The sequence below is a fragment of the Silene latifolia genome, chromosome 10, assembly GCF_048544455.1.
Source record: "Silene latifolia isolate original U9 population chromosome 10, ASM4854445v1, whole genome shotgun sequence".
Lineage (NCBI taxonomy): Eukaryota > Viridiplantae > Streptophyta > Magnoliopsida > Caryophyllales > Caryophyllaceae > Silene > Silene latifolia.
In genome coordinates, this window is record NC_133535.1 from 159,451,581 (window position 1) to 159,472,007 (window position 20,427).

Genomic DNA, 20,427 nt, shown 5'->3' on the forward strand with positions numbered 1-20,427 from the left:
GTTAATGTTAATACATTTGCATTGCATATGTTTATATGAAATATAAATTCTGCACATCCTCTCCATACGCTAACTTAAAATGTTGCATTTAGCGGCTCTGTAGGCCATTGTGGTTATGTCATGATGTCCATCTGCTTGCCTATTTCACTCATAACGTGCACTTTTTATGCCTTGTTATCTCAATATGTGCATGTTTCTGACTTTGTATTTCTATTTATGGTGCATACTAGATGATAAGAAAAAAAAAGATAAGATGTCTTAGGTAAATACAATATGATGTGCTTTTATATGGGAAACCTCTAGCCAAAAAAATAATTGTTTGATGGAATACAAAGTTTTGTTGCCATATCTGATACTATTCTGTTATGTCCTATGATTTTATATGTGTATGTGAGTTAGAAATATTAATGAGGTATTGAATAATCAGTTAGAAATATATGTGTATGTGAATTACATACACTTGGTTGAAATAATTATTTGAGACCGTCTCTTGGTGTATTCATACACTACTATAATTTTATTAGTGCTAATAGTTTAGTGTACTAACACGATAATTACCTGATTTTGATAATGTGTAATCTGCACCTTTGAAATATGCGAAAAGTAAATCGATGTTTGGTAATGTAAAATAACTTCTTCATAAATAAACTGTCTGAAAAATATGTAAGTGAATCCTAAATCTAAGGTTTTAGCGTTTGGTATTGTTGATTTACTTTTAAATCTACGTATAGTCACACTTTTGGGTTCAGCTGAAGTCCACTAACGCATTCATTTGGAAAGTAACGTCAAACACCACACCACACAGCCCTCTTCCCAACGAGTACTTCGAACAATGATTAATATGCCGTCAGTACCGAGGCTTACTAACCAGAAATATACTGAAATTACAGGTAATAGGGCCTGCACCTACACAAGTTGTTATTCCTTTCCAACCCTTGATTGAGCAAATAGCAGAATGTCTACGTTTCTCGAGCCCTGAATATCGTTATGTTAATGGGACCAGTAATAGTGTGTACCTTTCGTTCGCCCGAAGGTGAAACAAGAGCCTTAATATACGTTGGTGGTCCAGCCTTAACACCGAAGAATCGTGTGAGCATCTTTGCTATGCGAGGCTATCGTACGCGATATCATGACCAAATACAATGTGACAGTTAAGGATTTCACCCACACAAAGAGAGAAGTGATGCACAGGTTGGGCGGCCTGTATAGATTGAAAAAAAAAGAGTTAGAAGAGCTTATGAAAGGCCATAGAAACACCCCACTAAATGAAGATCCCCCACCTGCTATATCTGGAACTCCCAAAATTGTAAGTCTAGATTGTGTATCCCTATTGAGGCTTCTAAACCAAAAGTTCCCAGTTCACTGTACAACACTTGATACCCTCAGGCATGGGAAAGAAAGGTATACTGCATTTATTATTGTGTCCCTCCCAGGGTTGGTGGCTGGTAAGAAAGACATGGTGAGTGCTTGCTTCAACTTTCCTGAGTGTGCAAAAAATGACGTAGCCAAGAAGGTTATTGAATATGTCACGCCAATATTAAACCTTGAAATCATAGATGCAAACTATGATACTCCTGTCACCAATCGTGTTGCCCTCAATTCAGCACTAGAGCGAGAAACTTACTTGGCTATTAAAGCACGCCTCACAGGCATAGAAGAGGAGTTTGACCCATCATGTTTACTTCTTGAGGAAGGTGCTACCACACCACGTGCTTCTGCTTTTCAGATCCCTCGGCCTAACGGCCCCCCTCCTCCACCTAAAAAAATTAAATTGTGTGAAACTTGCACGCATAAGGCACACGTGCGCCCTGCACGAGCAAAGCCCCCCCGCTATTTTAGGGTTTCGAATGATGTGGAAGCGATGTTTGACCGTTTCAAGAAGGCATAAGTGCATCTACTGTTAAAATCCTCGCTTATAAAGATAAAAGGGTGGTTCGGAACTGTCTTAGCAACAGACATTTTGTGTGGGAAGCTCAGAAAAGCACTAATACTATATTTTCGGAACCCTGATAATTAAGGATTAACTTGTAACATTTTGGCACTGTAATAGTGTTTATGTATATTAGCTGAACCTATGTTTCGGTACTATTTTAATGTCTTTTGTCTGAACTCTATGAAGCACCACTTCTACTCAGTTGTAAAGTTATGTTTTTCTCTCTCTTTTTTTTTTTTTTTAAAAAAACAAAAAACAAGAAAAAAACACCAAAAAAAAAAAGCCGAATTGTCCGGCTCGCAGTTTCTTTTCCTGTAACACACAGGAAAACTTCAGGAATTACTTATGATGGAAAAAAATTACAAAAAACAAGGGCACCAACAGCTAATAATGGGAATAACACGAACATAAAATAAAGAAGAAAACGGGCTAAATCCAACACGTGAGCTGCAACAGCGTATGTAAAGGGAAACGTATTATAGGACATATAATGCTTGAAATAGCCAGTGTTAATATTAATTGATCGGGAAGCTACCCCTTCTAAAGTAGCGGTGCTTTTATAATCCCAAGGCGTAAAATGTAAAAACGTAAACAGTGGTCTATTTAAGGAATTTCGGCTAAACAGCCTAGGCTGATACGGGGCACCATAGTTGCGTCCGTCTGCTATGCGGTACTCAGTAAACATGTTTTCCTTAGTTAGGTTTCTAACATTTGACATTTAGTCCTTCAAATAATCAATGTGAAGCTAATCGCATAAAATCTTGTTCCTATCAAATAAACCAACACACATAACTGTTATACCCTAACTTATAGTTGCAAGCATTTCTTGAATAATTTTTTTCAATAAACCTGTCAAGTCCCTAGAATTTGCGTGTATACAGATACTAACTTGTAATTTTTCGGAAACAGGAATGTAGCTCGTCAACAAGCCACGACCCAAAAATGTATTGGCCTACGTCCACCCCTTCATCTATGCCAGTTATGCGACGAACAAGATCTAGAACAACATTTCTAAACACCGACCACTCTGGAATCAGGTATTGTTTGCAATCTACAATTTCGGGGGGTGTTATAACAAAGTAAAGTATCAACTCAGTTCCTGTTGCTTGCAGCAATGTACCTGAAACACCTCCGCCACCGCGTCCTAAACGACAAAAGAGGACCCAGATTAATCGTCAAGCAAGTAAGTTACATTATCATTATGGCGTGTATTTTACTTCCAAATTGTTATAAGCAACGACTCTATTAACTCATTTAGAACCTCTTATTATGCAGGGTTACCTGCAGCCCACGTGCTTAACCCATTACCTACAGACAAGTTGAAACTCCCACAAGGTATTATTTGCATAAAATGCAACGCAGTAAAGATTGCATATGAATCGCCAACGTTCTGCTGTGCTGATGGAGCAATACATTTGCCTACAAATGCATACCCGCCTACATTAGTGCGATTATACACCTCCCCGGATGAGGATGCAGTTCATTTCCGGAAGTACTCCAGAATGTACAACAACCTCTTTGCATTCAGCTCATTTGCTGGTGATTATGTAGCATCCACTCAGAAAGGTATTTACGTCTTTCAACTTCATGGCCAAATCTATCATAACATACCCACACTGCTGCCCAATAATGGAAAACCAAAGTATCTACAACTATACTTCTATGATGGGCAGCATGAAGCGTTGAATCGTACTGGATGCTTCCCAGAGGTAAGGGGAGATATTGTAAACACCCTTATACAAATTACCCAGAACAATCCTTACGCACGCTTTTTCCGAGCCCTTAGAGAATTACCCATTGATGACAATACCCAAATTAGAATCCATAGAAATACTGTCCTAGACCAACGAGTGTATAATGCACCCACGTCTGATGAGGTAGCTGTTATTTGGACGGATAGTTCTTCGTCTAGCGAATCTAGCACCCCACACATAACTGTAACTGCAAAGGATAACCAGACTCATCGAATAATGCACTACTATGGCTGCTATGATCCTTTGCAGTACCCATTACTTTTCCCTTATGGGGAATGTGGATGGGTGCAAGGCCTTCGAAAAATAACCCCACAGCTGACCCAAGGAGGAGTGGGTGCTCATAACATAATACCATCTGAACTTAACCTAACCGTCGCGGACTTGTTGGAAGATGAATCTAACCGTATGTCAACTTACAAACATATCTTATTTAATTTTTTATTATAACTCAGTTAGTGTTATTACAAGTGGAATCTAAAATAACTCTTTGTTTGTCCATATAACAGGTTTAGACCAGGCTCATGGTCCAAAGGACAAGGTAATTTCGTGCCGCCGATATTACTGCTACAAGTTGCAAAACCGTCCAGGAAACATGCTGCTTAGGACAGGCCGATCCTTCCAACAGTACGTGGTGGACATGTATGTTAAAATAGAAAATACCAGGCTAGATTATTTTCGGAACAATCAGGAAACTATAAGGGCTGAATTATACCAGGGGATAATTGATACTGTGGGAACGGGCGAGTATCGTGCAGCAAACATTGGCAAACGGGTAATCTTGCCACCAACCTTTTTAGGGGGCCCTCGGGACATGAAAAAAAGATATTTAAATTCAATGGCTCTTGTGCATAGGTTTGGGAAACCTGATCTGTTTGTCACCATGACGTGCAATGCGAACTGGCCCGAAATTAAGAATCACCTTGCCCCAGGTGAAGAGGCTCAAAATAGACCAGACTTGGTAGCAAGAGTATTCCGTGCTAAGTGTAATACTCCGTATTTATGGTCTTGGGGGTACTCTATCGAGTAGCCCTTACTCTGTCGAGTAAGGGTATGTTGCAGAATAAAATAGTTTCTGACCTGTTGGGCACTCGATCGAGTAGCTGGGGCACTCGATCGAGTAGGGGGGTACTCGATCGAGTACCTTGGGTACTCGATCGAGTGTCCGGTTTATCGGGGGAATTTTCTCGGGTTTTGTTAATTACGCGATTAAGGTATTTAAATCAATTCGTCTTTATTCTAAATCACTTTTTACAAAACCTAAAACCTGTTTAAGAGAGAAAGCAACTTGTCTTCTTCCTAATCGCGTTCTTGACAATTCCCGGAGTTCAGACGGTCGGATTGCATCGTAGGTTGTGTCGTTGGATTCCTTGCGTCGAGGGTAAGCTTTTAATATAATTTATATACCGTTTTGTTAAGATTGATGAAACCCTAATTTGGGATTTGGGGGTTTTATGAGTAAGTAAGTAATCGGTAGCCTTTATGTGTTATGTGTGATAGGAGGAGAATTCGTAGAGGAGCCGTTTTGAGACAGCTGTTTAGATCGTCTGCGTGTTTGCTTTCCAGGTAGGATTTCCTACTCAGTATTAGTCCCATAATGGGATATTGGTGATGTCTTGGTAGTTAGTGTTCGATTGTGATTGTGTTTGTGATTGTGATTGTGATTGTGGTTGGTTGTGATGGTTCTCGAGATGCGTTCTCGGCTGAGTGGGGTCACTTGCGGGAGTGATCTCACGCCCTAGTTTCGCCTTCTGTGGAACCCGCCACAGAAGGGATGTGCACATTAATGATACAGGGTTATCGCTCGTACGATGAGCGGGGCTTAGGTGGGAACGGCAATGCGGTCCCCCACTGGCGGGCTAGTCCAAAGGACGGTCGGTGTTGAGATGATGATGGGAGTTGGTGTTGTGTGTGTATGTGTGATTTCAATTGTCTTTTGCCTTATTGTTATTATCTATTTTGATTGTGTGATTAGTACTGACCCCGGTGTTGTTTTGTAAAACTGCGGTGATCCATTCGGGGATGGTGAGCAGATATTGAGCGGTATAGAGATGGTACTCGATAGTCAGGGATGGCCACGACATGACGATAGAGTCTTCCGTGTAGTTTAGTCTTGATTTACATTTCATTTGAGAAACAGTTAGTTGGAATAATGTATTGTACTTTCGATTGGTTTGAGGATTGTAACTTTTCATTAAAGCACTTATAATAAATGTTGTTTCTATTTTGTCTATTTGATTATCATGCCTCGGGCAACCGAGATGGTGATGTCTCCATACCTGAGTGGTCCTGGTAAGGCACTTGGAGTATGGGGGTGTTACAAATGGTATCAGAGCGACGATCCTGAAACCTGTAACCAATGAACTTAATGAACATAGGGAGTCAATTAAAATGAACCCGGGGTAAAAGTTGTAGGAGCTAGTGCAAAGGCTTGGGAGACGTCCTAAAGTCGCAAGGGGTCGCCCTACAGCTTTGAACCGGTCACGTGGGGTAAATATGTGTTGAGTCATGTGTGTGCTTAGTAACTTGTGTAACAATGTGATGGAATGTGATGATGGATGGATGTTTAAATTGAAAGTTGATGAGATGAAAGGAAGGTGATGATATATATATACCAACATTGTTGATAGCATGATGGAATGTTTTATAACGTGGCAATTAATAAGCATGAATGTTATGATGTAATGTGATTTTATAAAGTTATCATGTTAGTGTGTGACGTAATATGCGGGTAGCTTTTACGTAATAGTGATACTTGATCGAGTGAGACTAACTCGATCGGATAGGTTTCACGATTTTGGACCGAATCGAGTTTTGGGGCACTCGATCGAGTAACTAGGGGTACTCGATCGAGTAGAGGGTCACTCGATCGAGTAGCCTAGATACTCGATCGAGTGGGTTAGAGATCGAAGGTCCTGTTTGGTTCGGAGTTTGGGTACTCGATCGAGTACATGGGGGCACTCGATCGAGTAGCCCGTTACTCGATCGAGTGGGTTTGGATACTCGATCGAGTGGGTTCTGGGCAACGCGTGTTCGTGTTTTGAGGATTAGTACGCGTGTTTATGTTTATCCCTTTCTTCTATAGCTTCAAGATGCCGCCCAAGAGAAACGCTTTGTACGCGAGAGCTGAGGTTATGACTACGGATGACATCGTTAAAATGTTGGAACATCAAGACGCTCTTACAGACCCCAAGAGAGTGAATGAGGACAAGGACAAGAGTAAGGAGAAGGAGGTTGACCATGCTAAAGTCAGCCTCTATATCGCGAGGTTTAACCCGAAGGAGTACAAGGGAGTTGAGGAGCCTAACCACCTTGATAGTTGGCTGAGGGAGATGGAGAACATACTGGATTTAGTTCGCTGTCCGGATGAGATGAGAGTGGATCAGGCTGCATTCTATCTGAGGGAGGCAGCTGGCAAGTGGTGGGATTCCGTGAAAGTGAGTGCCAAGGAGATGTATACCAACCAGGGGTTACCTGCTATACCTTGGGAGGAGTTTCGTAGGGGGTCATGTGAGGAAGGAGTTCGTACGAACATGTGAGGAGTAAGTTGAGGAGGAGTTTGATAAGTTTAAGATGATCGGAGATGTCTCGTGGTGAGTACTACAGACAGTTCAATGAGAAATCTAGATATGCTGAGGACATGGGTTTGAGTGATGAGAATTTGGCTTTGAGGTTTGAGAGTGGACTAACCACGAAAATTATGGATAAGTTACCCGTGGGAGTCCTCACTGATGTGAAGGAAGCATATGAGAGGGCTGGGAGAGCTGAGAGACTAGTGGAGATGGCTCAGGAGAGGTCTGGTGGAGAGAAGAGGAAGTCGGAGAGCGAGGGTGGTGGCCAATCTAATTACAAGAAAGGCAACCACAATCAATCTAAGGGATTTTCTTCCTGTTCGGGTTTAGTCTTTGGAACTTCCTTTGGGCGAGGTCGTGGGAGTGTGAGTAATAGTTGGGGAGTGACTGCTTTGGTTGTGGTGGCGTAGGCCACAAGAGGCATGAGTGCACGAGCGCACCGAGATCTTTTCAGAGACCTGCACAGAGCTTTGCGAGCAACAGACCAGCTGGATCATGGCCAAACCGGGGAGGTCAGAGCTATCAAAATGGAGGCAACCGCAACGGCGGTAATTCTTATCAGAAGACACCGATGAACAACAACAACAACAATCAAGGGTCGGGTGCTAAGCCGACCGCATCGCCTAATCTTGTCCGGGGAGGTGGGCGGAAGACCGATGTGAAGTTGTTCATGATGGACAAGAAGGCAGCTGAGGAGGATGCGCACGTTATCACCGGTACATTCCTTGTTAATGGTATTCCTACGTTTGTTTTATTTGATTCGGGGGCTTCTCAGTCGTTTGTGTCTTCGAGTCATGTAAAACAGTTGGGTTTGAGAGTATATGAGTCCGTTAGGGAGCAAGTTTTCATACCTTCTGGTGAGTCCGTATCGTGTGGGAGGTTGTTTAGAGATGTATCTTTGATAGTGGGGCAAGTCGATTTCCCTGTAGACTTGTTAGAATTTCCTTTTAATGGTTTTGAGATGATAGTTGGGATGGATTGGTTAGGGAAGTATAAGGCTAAGATAGACTGTCATCAAAAGAGAGTGTCCCTAAGAGGTCCTAAGGGTGTAAGTGTGTCTTATCGTGGGTTTCTAGTCAAACCCAAAGTTAAGTTGATTGCAGTTGTCACTTTGAAGTCGTATCTGAGGAAGGGATGTCCTCTGATTTTGTGCCACGTGAGAGATGACCGGATAGAGAGCCCGGCGATTGAGGAGATACCAAAGGTGGTGGGGAGTATGCGATGTCTTTCCGGAGGAGATTCCGGGGTTGCCACCGAGGAGGGAGATAGATTTCACCGTAGAGTTGAAGCCGGGGACGGGGCCAATCTCTAAGGCACCGTACCGTATGGGTCCTAAGGAGATGGAGGAACTTAGGAAGCGGTTGGATGATTTGATAGAGAAGGGATACATTAGACCAAGTGTATCGCCTTGGGAGCACCAAGTCTTTGTTCGTGAAGAAGAAAGATGGGAGTTTGAGGTCAGTGCATAGATTACCGGAGCTGAACCGTGTGACGATAAAGAACAAGTATCCTTTGCCAAGGATAGATGACCCGTTTGATCAGTTGAGTGGTGCAACGGTCTTTTCTAAGATCGATTTGAGATCGGGATACCATCAGGTGAAGATTAGAGATGTGGACATACCGAAGACAACTTTCACGTCGAGGTATGGCCATTATGAGTATGTGGTGATGCCATTTGGGTTGTCCAATGCGCGGCGGTGTTTATGGATTTGATGAATAGGATCTTGAGACGCTTCTTGGATCGGTTCGTAGTAGTGTTTATCGATGACATCCTAGTCTACTCTAAGACTAAGGAGGAGCATCTGAGGATCGTGTTGCAAACTTTGCGAGATCATGAGCTGTATGCTAAGTTGTCTAAGTGTGAGTTTTGGTTGGAGAAAGTTGCTTTTCTGGGGCATGTAATCTCTAAAGATGGGGTAGCTGTGGATCCGGCGAAGATTGAGGCAGTGACAAAGTGGGAAGCACCGAAGAATGTCGCAGAGGTAAGGAGTTTCTTGGGTTTAGCAGGGTACTACAGACGGTTTGTGAAGGATTTCTCCAAGATAGCTAGACCGATGACAGCGTTGATGAGGAAAGAGAACAGGTTTCGTTGGGATGAGAGTTGTGAGAAGGCGTTCCAAACCTTAAAGGAGCGTTTAACCACGCTCCCGTCTTGGCATTGCTGAAGGGAGCGAGAATTTTGAGGTTTATACCGATGCTTCGAAGAATGGGTTGGGATGTGTGTTGATGCAGAATGGTAAGGTGATTGCCTATGCTTCTAGGCAGTTGAAGCCTTATGAGGAGAACTACCCTACTCATGACCTGGAGTTGGGTGCAGTGGTGTTTGCTCTCAAGATTTGGAGGCACTACCTTTATGGAGCAATCTTTAAGGTATTTTCGGATCACAAGAGTCTCAAGTACATCTACACGCGAAGAGCCGAACATGAGACGGAGGAGGTGGATGGAGCTGATTGGCGACTACGACATGGAAATCATCTACCATGAAGGAAAGGCCAATGTTGTTGCTGATGCTTTGAGTAGGAAGAGTATACATTCCTTGTGTACAGCTCTATCTTTGATGAGGTTGAGAGATGAGGTAGCGAGCTTTGGGATTCATATGATGCAGAAAGGAGATACCATGAGTGATATGACAAAGATGCAACTTGAGTTTTATGATGACATTCGGGATAAGCAGGCTTTGGATCCTAAGATAGTGGAGTGGAGAGCTGGAGTAGAGAAAGGGACAGTGTCCCGGTTTTCGATACATACAGATGGTAGTTTGAGGTTCGATGGTAGGTGGTGTGTTCCTAATGACGAGGAGTTGAAAAAGACAATCATGACAGAAGCGCATTGCACTCCATATTCAGTTCATCCAGGTGGAGACAAGCTTTACAAAGATCTGAAGAAAACGTTTTGGTGGCCTGGGATGAAGAAAGAGACAGCTGAGTTTGTGTCCCGTTGTTTGACATGCCAGAGAGTTAAAGGGGAACAGAGAAGACCACAAGGTAAGGTTCAGTCTTTGGAGGTGCCTGAATGGAAGTGGGAATCCATTTCCATGGATTTTATTGTGGGTTTACCTAAGAGTCAACAAGGTAACAATATGATTTGGGTGATAGTGGATCGTTTGACCAAGTCAGCTCACTTTGTTCCAATGAAAGATACATGGACTAAGGCACAACTGGCTATGGCCTATCGAAAGAACGTGCTTAAGTTACATGGAGTCCCTAAGGACATAGTGTCTGACAGAGATGCGAGGTTTATCTCAAGGTTTTGGAAGGAGTTGCGGAATCGTTGGGAACAGACTTTGAAGATGAGTACACATTTCATCCTGCGACGATGGGCAGACGAGAGAACAATCAAGACTCTTGAGGATATGTTGCGAGCTTGTGTGATGGATTTTGGTGGTAGCTGGGAGCAGAGGTTGGATTTAATAGAGTTTTCTTACAACAACAGCTATCACACTAGTATTGGTATGGCACCGTTTGAAGCTTTGTATGGGAGGAGATGTAGGAGTCCAATCTGTTGGGACGATAGTGCAGAGGCAGTGGTTTTAGGACCAGAGATGGTACATGAGATGGTGGAACAGATTAAAATGACCAGGGAACGGATGAGAGCAGCTCAGGATCGACAGAAGAGCTATGCAGATCTACATCGTCGGGACATAGAGTTTCAGGTTGGGGACAAGGTTCTTCTGAAAGTGTCTCCTATGCGTGGAGTTATGAGATTTGGGAAGAAAGGCAAGCTAAGTCAGAAGTTTATAGGGCCTTATGAGATCTTAGAGCGAGTTGGGGAAGTGGCTTATCGTTTGGCTTTACCGGCTGCTTTGGAGAGAGTGCATAATGTGTTTCATGTATCGCAGCTTTGGAAGTATGTGAGTGACCCGTCGCATGTGTTGGAGGCGAGAGCTTAGAGTGGATGAGTCTTTATCGTACCTTGAGGTGCCTAAGCAGATCCTAGACCGAAAAGTTAGAAAGACCAGGAGTGGTGAGACAGTTTTGCTTAAGATCCTTTGGTCTAACCATGAGACTGAGGAAGCTACATGGGAGGCGGAGGATATCATGAAAGAGCGTTACCCTTTCCTTTTTGATCAGGTACGTATGGTTACGAGGACGTAACCTTGTTTCTTTTAGGGGGGTAGGAGGTGATCGCGAGAGTTTTTAAGAGTTTTTACACCCTCTTGTTTATGTTGTGTCGGTATGTTGTGTCGGTATGTTTGTCGGGATAAGTGGGTTAGTAGCATGTTTCACGTTGTATTTATTTTTGGACCTTCGAGTCGGGAAGCTTATGGGGGTACCTTTGTTTGGTAATGGGTTGAACTTCGGGGACGAAGTTCCTTTTAAGGAGGGAAGACTGTAATACTCCGTATTTATGGTCTTGGGGGTACTCTATCGAGTAGCCCTTACTCTGTCGAGTAAGGGTATGTTGCAGAATAAAATAGTTTCTGACCTGTTGGGCACTCGATCGAGTAGCTGGGGCACTCGATCGAGTAGGGGGGTACTCGATCGAGTACCTTGGGTACTCGATCGAGTGTCCGGTTTATCGGGGGAATTTTCTCGGGTTTTGTTAATTACGCGATTAAGGTATTTAAATCAATTCGTCTTTATTCTAAATCACTTTTTACAAAACCTAAAACCTGTTTAAGAGAGAAAGCAACTTGTCTTCTTCCTAATCGCGTTCTTGACAATTCCCGGAGTTCAGACGGTCGGATTGCATCGTAGGTTGTGTCGTTGGATTCCTTGCGTCGAGGGTAAGCTTTTAATATAATTTATATACCGTTTTGTTAAGATTGATGAAACCCTAATTTGGGATTTGGGGGTTTTATGAGTAAGTAAGTAATCGGTAGCCTTTATGTGTTATGTGTGATAGGAGGAGAATTCGTAGAGGAGCCGTTTTGAGACAGCTGTTTAGATCGTCTGCGTGTTTGCTTTCCAGGTAGGATTTCCTACTCAGTATTAGTCCCATAATGGGATATTGGTGATGTCTTTGTAGTTAGTCATCGATTGTGATTGTGTTTGTGATTGTGATTGTGATTGTGGTTGGTTGTGATGGTTCTCGAGATGCGTTCTCGCTGAGTGGGGTCACTTGCGGGAGTGATCTCACGCCTAGTTTCGCCTTCGTGGAACCCGCCACGAAGGGATGTGCACATTAATGATACGGGGTTATCGCTCGTACGATGAGCGGGGCTTAGGTGGGAACGGCTGCGGTCCCCCATCGGGCGGGTCGGGTCCAAAGGGCGATCGGTGTTGAGATGATGATGGGAGTTGGTGTTGTGTGTATGTGTGACAGTTCAAATTGTCTGTTTGCCTTATTGTTATTATCTATTTTGATTGTGTGATTAGTATCGACCCGGTGTTGTTTTGTAAAACCCGCGGTGATCCATTCGGGATGGTGAGCGGATATTGAGCAGGTATAGAGATGGTACTGGATAGCTGGGGATGGCCACGACATGACGATAGAGTCTTCCGCTGTAGTTTAGTCTTGATTTACATTTCATTTGAGAACAGTTAGTTGGAATAATGTATTGTACTTTCAGTTGGTTTGAGGATTGTAACTTTTCATTAAAGCACTTATAATAAATGTTGTTTCTATTTTGTCTATTTGATTATCATGCCTCGGGCAACCGAGATGGTGATGTCTCCATACCTGAGTGGTCCTGGTAAGGCACTTGGAGTATGGGGGTGTTACACTAAGCTTCTGGCGCTTAAGAAACAAATTGTGGACAAGCAAATCTTTGGAGAGGTGGCCGCGTACGTCTATGTGGTGGAATTCCAAAAAAGGGGTCTGCCCCATGTTCACTTTCTGATCATTTTAAAAGATGGTTATAGACTGAAATGCCCGGCAGATTTTGACAAGTTTGTCTGTGCTGAGATACCATCTATGGCTAATCCCTCCCTTCGTGCGTCTGTCCTAAAGCATATGATGCATGGTCCCTGTGGCGAACTTAACCCTGAATGTTCATGTATGAAACATCCAAACACTTTTGGGCATTGCAAATTCAAGTTCCCAAAGTCCTACACGCCTGACACCACAGTTAATGGTTCTGGATATCCAGATTATAGGAGACGCAACACAGGTGAAACTGTGGTTATACGGAGACAAACTCTGGACAACAGATGGGTTATTCCTTATAACCCGTACTTATTAGCACTATTTGACTGTCATCTTAATGTTGAAGTCTGTTCAACAATGCATGCAGTAAAGTACTTATATAAGTATATATACAAAGGCCACGACAGAGTCTCTTTTAGTGTAGCGGAAGGAGAGGAACCAAAGCCAGTAGATGAAATTACGCAGTTTCAAACAGGCCGATGGGTATCGCCATGCGAAGCAGCGTGGCGAATATTTGGATTTGATCTATTTGAAACGTATCCCCCAGTAATGCCTCTGCAAGTGCACCTACCCAACAAACAGACAATATGTCTGAGGCCAACCGACAACTTGGCTGATGTGATTGCTGATGAGAAAAAAAGCCGTACACCTCTAACTGAGTTTTTCAAGAAAAGTGCAAGCAAAGGATGTCCAAAACTGTTGTACGGGGAATTTACGGAGCACTACCATTGGGATACTGGGACTAGAACCTGGGAAAAGAGAAAAAACAAAGTGATAGCAATTGGAAGACTTGTTTTTGTAGCACCGGCCGAAGGTGAAAGATTTTTTTTAAGGCTTTTGCTACTACACATCCGAGGTCCTACATCATTTGAGTACTTGAAGACAGTAGACGGTTACGTCTGTGCTACGTTCCAAGAGGCGGCTTTGCGCCACGTCGCCGCTGAAGAAGAGGATGTTTGAAACTTTGTATGGCGGGCGTGTGCAATGCGGATGCCTACCGCAATTCGTCGCCTTTTCTCAACGCTACTGATTTTTGCACAACCAAAGGACCCATCCTTGTTATGGAGCACACACTATGAATCATTGTCAGAAGATTTTTGCTTTCAATTTCCAGACGACCCACTGAAAGTTAGTCAACTAACAGCTCGTGCGGTCGAAAGGTACTTAGAAGCTATGGGCAAGACTCAAGGAATTCGGATCGGACCACCTAGATACTTGCACCGATGATGATGTAAGGCGCAACGAGATATAGTCGACGCTTTGGATGCGCAATACCTCAAGACCGCACTCGTGTAAAGAGTCATTAAATACGCACAAAAGGAAGCCTTCTCCACCATCATGGAACATATACGCACCTCTAAACCAGGTGCTTTTTTTGTTGACGGGCCTGGTGCCTGGTGGCACCGGAAAACCTTCTTATACAAAGTGCTTTGTACGCTGAAGTACGCATGATGGGAGAAATTGTGCTTTGCCAACAAAGATCTTCGTGTATAGCCGCAGCTAACATACCAAAGCGGGCGAACAACCCATTCACAGTTCAAAATACCTTTGGAATGTGACATATCTTTGGCATGTGACGTTCCTAAACAGAGTAGTCTAGCTGCGTTGATCCGAGCAGCAAGCTTGATCATCTGGGATGAGGCGTCAATGTCTAAGCGGCAAAATATTGAGTCTCTCGACCATCTACTTCGAGACTTATGTGACTCCAACCTAATTTTTGGGGGAAAAGTTGTTGTGTTCGGAGGGGATTTTCGGCAAACACTTCCAATTCTACCTCGGAAGTCACAGCGGGAAATAGTGGAAGCCAGTTTGTTCAGCTCACACCTCTGGCCTACGCTAATTAAGTTTAGCCTTACTGAAAATCTCCGCGCTAAAGATGATCCTGAATTTGCACAATTCCTACTAGCACTGGGTAACGGCGAGTTGCAGACAAAAGAATATGAGAGCATAGAACTACCAGCTGGGATTGTCAGAGTTCTGGACTGTGCAAATACGAATCCAATTGGGGAATTGGCAGCCCTTACATTTCCGGAATTAGCACAGGGTACATTTGACACCAACCTTTTTACAAATCGAGCTATTCTAACGCCTTTGAATGATGATGTAGATGCTATTAATGATGCTCTAATTGAACAATTCCCAGGCCAGGCAGTAACTTACACAAGTTACGATTCAATGTTAGATGATACATGTGCAGTTTACCCTGCGGAGTTCATCAACAAATTGAATCCTGGTGGAATGAGTCCTCACAAACTTGTTCTTAAAGTAAATTGCCCTGTTATTCTTATACGGAACCTCCAACCATCATTTGGCCTATGTAATGGCACACGCCTGATATGCAAGCGTTTTTTGCCAAACACCATTGAATGTGTTATCATGACTGGCCAACACAAAGGGGACTGTGTGCTGATACCGCGGATCAAGCTACGCCCAGCACCTTCAACCAACTATCCTTTTCAATTCCAAAGGAACCAATTCCCATTAAAGCTGAGCTTTGCGATGACTGTTAACAAGTGTCAGGGCCAAACTTTAAGTCAGGTGGCTGTGTACCTACCACGCCCGTGTTTTTCTCATGGTCAGCTATATGTGGCGCTATCAAGGGCACGGAAGGCGGCACAAGTTACAGTGATTGCAGCACCAGGACCAGAAACAGCACCCGCATCCTTTGTCAGGAATGTCGTGTCATATGAAGCTTTATCCCTTGCTGGAATACTTTCAGAAACAACTACTTAAAGGTAAACTACAGATGAAAACTCTGCTACCTGACTGTTACGTCTATGAACACATTAACAATATACATTTATGTGCGGCAAGGATTTACAGTTTTTCCTTGTATTTTCCAACAGGTTGTCTCTACAATCTACACTGAAGCTGTTCATTTGGAATTCAACATTTGCAGCACACTATCTATTGCTTACTACATGTGGTTCTAACATGTAATGAATGTCTTACCTGAACTCTGAACGAGACAGCGTTCTTTTGTCATGAAAAGCCAAAACAACTGCCATTTGTGCCACCTACTATATTTTGCCACACAAATGGTATCAGTTGTTTGCGAATCCTGAAAATTCTTGTAAATAACTGTGATGCACCAAATGCTGTATGTGCTCAAAATTTGTCACTACGACACCATCCACAATAGAATCTGCTCTCCTAGAAGGTTTATGTGAACAAGTATTACCGCTATATGTAAATTAAATATGAGATCTAAGATTGATGGTAATTCTTTTTTGGCAAGTAGCTTTTCATTATCCAATCCCAAACAAGTGGTTATAATGGACCCTCATTCAAGTGTAATTTAATCCTAAATAGTCAAAACATGAACAGAGCAATGCGCAATCGTACGTATATATGTACAGTTAGCTATAGACAAATTCTCGTTATAGACAAACACTATCCGTCTATATGTGTAGTCAGATAACATTTTCCATCACAAAATATCCTTTAAATTTACAAGGTCCCTACCGACACAATTTTTATAACCCTTTTAATTTTCACAACTAATTTGTACTTGCTTACTACTTTAATTTGAAAGTTTCAGTTCCGAGTTTATGCACTTTATCAGTTGAAAAGTTAACAAATGTGGTCTATAAACAACGAACATAGTAAGTCCATGAAAACAATTTACATATGGCTTCTCTCTAACCTTTAAATTTGCCTACCAACTTGGTGCTTACTCAAAACTTTAATTAAGATATCTCAAACAATCCCAAAATTCATACTCTGAAAACTACTCTTATAGTACTATACTTTTATAGGGGTATACTTGAGACAATGACTACAATTTACATATATCCATACTCATTATTGGCTTATTTGCTATATATGGTTTTAAAAAAAAATGTAACACTATTCCATTGTTTACGAAAACACAAATACCTCTTTTTCACTGAACGGTTGATGGCTTATCATCAACTGCAATTTCACATATTACTAATTATGCTATGTAACTCTGTGTTCCATTTTTAAGGACGCTATAATTTATTTTGCATAGCCGTCTGAAGTCAAGTACAGACGGTGTGATCAAGCTAACACGCTGTTTGTTAATTTTGGCTGACATCAGTATAGTCACACCTTGCACTGTACAATGCTGTTACTCGGCCTGCTTATGCTTTCTTGTAATTATTGTCCTTAATACTTGTTCTTTTCTAATCACTTCGGTAATATGTTATATTCATGTGGACGACTATCACCATGATATGCCTTTCTGCAACTATAAGTTTATAATTGACACGTTATATTATCAACGATTCGTAATATTATTCAAAATGACAAAGACGGACTTAATAAATCCTATGTCAGACATAAAAAGATCTTTCAGTCCTGGTTTACCATTTAAAAAAAATTTAACAAATTACAACAAAAAAAAGACTTATACTAACAGATATTTGAGAAAGAATGTTCAACTTAAATAATAAAAACAATTGCTAAAAAACAAGCCACAAAAACAAAAACAGAATAACAAAATATATATAAGGCAACACGGAAATAGGGGATGGTCAATGAATCAGTATTTGAATTAAACAATTTTCAATAGCCAATAAATAGGATTGTATAAATATTAGAAATATCAATTAATAGGAAATGCTAACAGGCAACCAAACCAACAGATACAACTAATACGACTGGAATTTTGAAAGATACAATCTGAAAATAGAAGTACAATGAATTGGGCAGAAAATTTGACTGTTCAGATTTCATGCTTAAGAGTATATATAACATACAGAATTAACTCGAACAAAAGGCATAAAGGTCACAAAAACAACCAGAAACAAAATATAAAATATATAGGAAATGGGAGATCAATATGTATACCCATACACATGCATCATCGCTAATGTCCCAGGAAAAATGGAAGGGGAACGATATGTACCGAGAAATCTAGAAGCATTACCAAGCATTCTCAACAGCCATGGGTATACTATAGAAGCATTGAGCATTACAAATTGCACAAAGGCAGAACATTTTAGTGGTATAGTTTGCATTGAGTTCGGAGGTGAAGATGAATCATGCAGATTAGCATTCAAATTGCAAGAGAAATTTGAAGCAGTAGGACGTAGCAGACAAGATTTCTTTGCTGAGTACAAACCAAGACACGGACCGTATCTATGGGTGGCAACAAAAAGGGATGCAAAGTACTTTACCTGCACACCAATGTGTAGGAAGGTCCCTTACATATTGCGGAAACAAGGAACGGAACTCGCTGATAAGGACCAAGTTTGCATCTACAGCTGTATTAATCTCAAACTTTGAAATATGAAATTATGCTGCTGTTATGATTACCTTTAAAAAATGCAGTTTGCGTTTCTATACATTTCGTCCATCAATTTGTAGTTGGGTTCAGCTATATACTTCAATTGTCCAATAATTTCAATTTTAGAGATTTGAATTAACGTAATATACTTACATTATATTAGATTCATACTTGCGCAACAGAAGTTTCTTTTACGCGTAATTTAGAATGTAGATTTTACGCACAACTTTGTCTGGCAGTCTGTTAATTTAGTCTGATTATATTGTTACGCAACACCGAGGATATTTAGCTCGAGTCTGCAGAATTAGTAAAGTCGTGACATAAAAAAATGCTCGGAAAAGAACTGCACACGCGCTTATGATAAATTATCCATGAATGTAATGCCCTACCGATCAACCATATAGACTGAAATCCGAACTGCATATTACACGGTTCTGCTTTTCTTTGTTTTAACAACAGTCACATTTACAAAGTTCATTAGATTATATACGAACTATTGTAATTTAGCAGTTTTAAGTTTACAATTTACATACTTTATTTTAAAAAACACACACACAAAAAAAAAAGGATATACAAACAAGTTCAGTACGGAAAGATTTTCAAAATTATATCACTAATTATGGTAAATATGAGTTGTATCTCTAAATTCTCATGATATATTTCCACCAAAACTTCCCTAATTGACTTATTAACAAGGACACATTTTAGAAAATTCTTAACTTAAAAAGTAATGATATATCGGAATTTTTAATATGTGCCCTTAAGGCACATGTTAATAAGTTAAGTATAGAAAGTTTGTTGAGAATATTTGATTATTATGGTAAATGTGAGTACAACTTCAAATGGATCTACCCATTCACAACACACTAAAGTATTATATAAAATCTCATTATAGACAGTACATATCCGTTTATAACTAAATACGGGGCAAATACAATATCACATTCCTAATAGGACAAACAATAAGTAATAGAGTGGGGAGCAAAAATGTCACTACTTTCCAACTATTTAACCCAACTTTAACTATAGACAGATATATCCGTCTATAGAAAGACTAGCTGAAAGTATTAATACCCAATAGATAAATATATCCGATAAATCAAACTCTCACAACTAAAAAAATCATTAAAAAAATACAAAAGCTTTACCAACCACATGTATACAATTGCCCTCAAACAAACCCTTTCTTAATACACTCCAACACTCCATAGGGCATTTGTAGCTCTGAATTTTCCGTACAAGGAAACAGCCACACACACCCCCATTAAAAAGCAGATACAATCAAAGAGTACACCTTTCCACTTCTCAATAATGGCCCTCATCAAAGAAACTCTAAAACACTTTTAAAACAACACTAACTAGGAAGATTGACTTAAGCATCACCACCTTCCTTCCAACACAGACTATTCTAAATATTATTTGCTGAGAGGTAACTTCTTGTACTTTCCTTTTACCTGCTGTTGTCTGGTTTTGGTTTGTTTTTTTTGCACAAACTTTAGCCTTTTGTAATAAATGAGAATTATCAAGCACAAATTCCAGTGATTAACCGTCTAATTATTATGTTATAGATTGTCATAAGACAATGGAATTAATAATATTTAGGGGCAAACACTAAGCCTATTTTTTAATTAAACTGTCTGTAACATCAAATTATGTTAACGGTACTTTCAGTCTTCCCTTGATGCTCTGTTTATAAGCTGTAGCTATACAACTATTATAGTGCTCAATAGAGTTCTCCTTTGAACCAGTGCATTACATTGAACAGTCTCCGTAGTATATTTTGTATGTAATTTGACCTCAGATGGGAAACAATTGCAGTTGAGTTGAAGTCTAATTTACACCGTTGTATGACCAATTTTCATGGCTTGTTAGGTCTGTATTATTCAGCAAACACACACAAAATATAGAGCTTAGAAACTCTAAAAAAAAAACAATAATGACAGATAAACCAGCCAGATAACCAACCATGTACTTCAAAATAGCCAAACGTTATGCAATTAATTTAGCTGCGCGTTGCTTACATTTCCACAATGTTTCTTTCTATGCAGTGGACTATCCATCATGTCTGAAGGCAGAGTATATTTAGACGAACTCAATAGTAACAGTATA

The 20,427-nt window shown here is 41.0% G+C and overlaps 2 protein-coding genes across 2 annotated transcripts; both read left to right on the forward strand.

Annotated features, from left to right (window-relative positions):
- The first annotated feature begins 2,875 nt into the window (after window positions 1-2,875).
- LOC141608758 (uncharacterized) lies at window positions 2,876-14,024 on the forward strand. Its single transcript, XM_074428103.1, has 5 exons — window positions 2,876-2,970; window positions 3,046-3,116; window positions 3,209-4,090; window positions 4,194-4,670; window positions 13,078-14,024. Exons 1-5 carry the CDS (start codon window positions 2,876-2,878, stop codon window positions 14,022-14,024), a joined length of 2,472 nt encoding a protein of 823 aa, XP_074284204.1.
- A 687-nt stretch (window positions 14,025-14,711) lies between these two features.
- On the forward strand, window positions 14,712-15,797 carry LOC141608760 (ATP-dependent DNA helicase pfh1-like). The gene has a single exon (XM_074428104.1). The coding sequence runs from the start codon at window positions 14,712-14,714 to the stop codon at window positions 15,795-15,797; it is 1,086 nt and encodes a 361-aa protein (XP_074284205.1).
- Window positions 15,798-20,427: the final 4,630 nt, after the last annotated feature.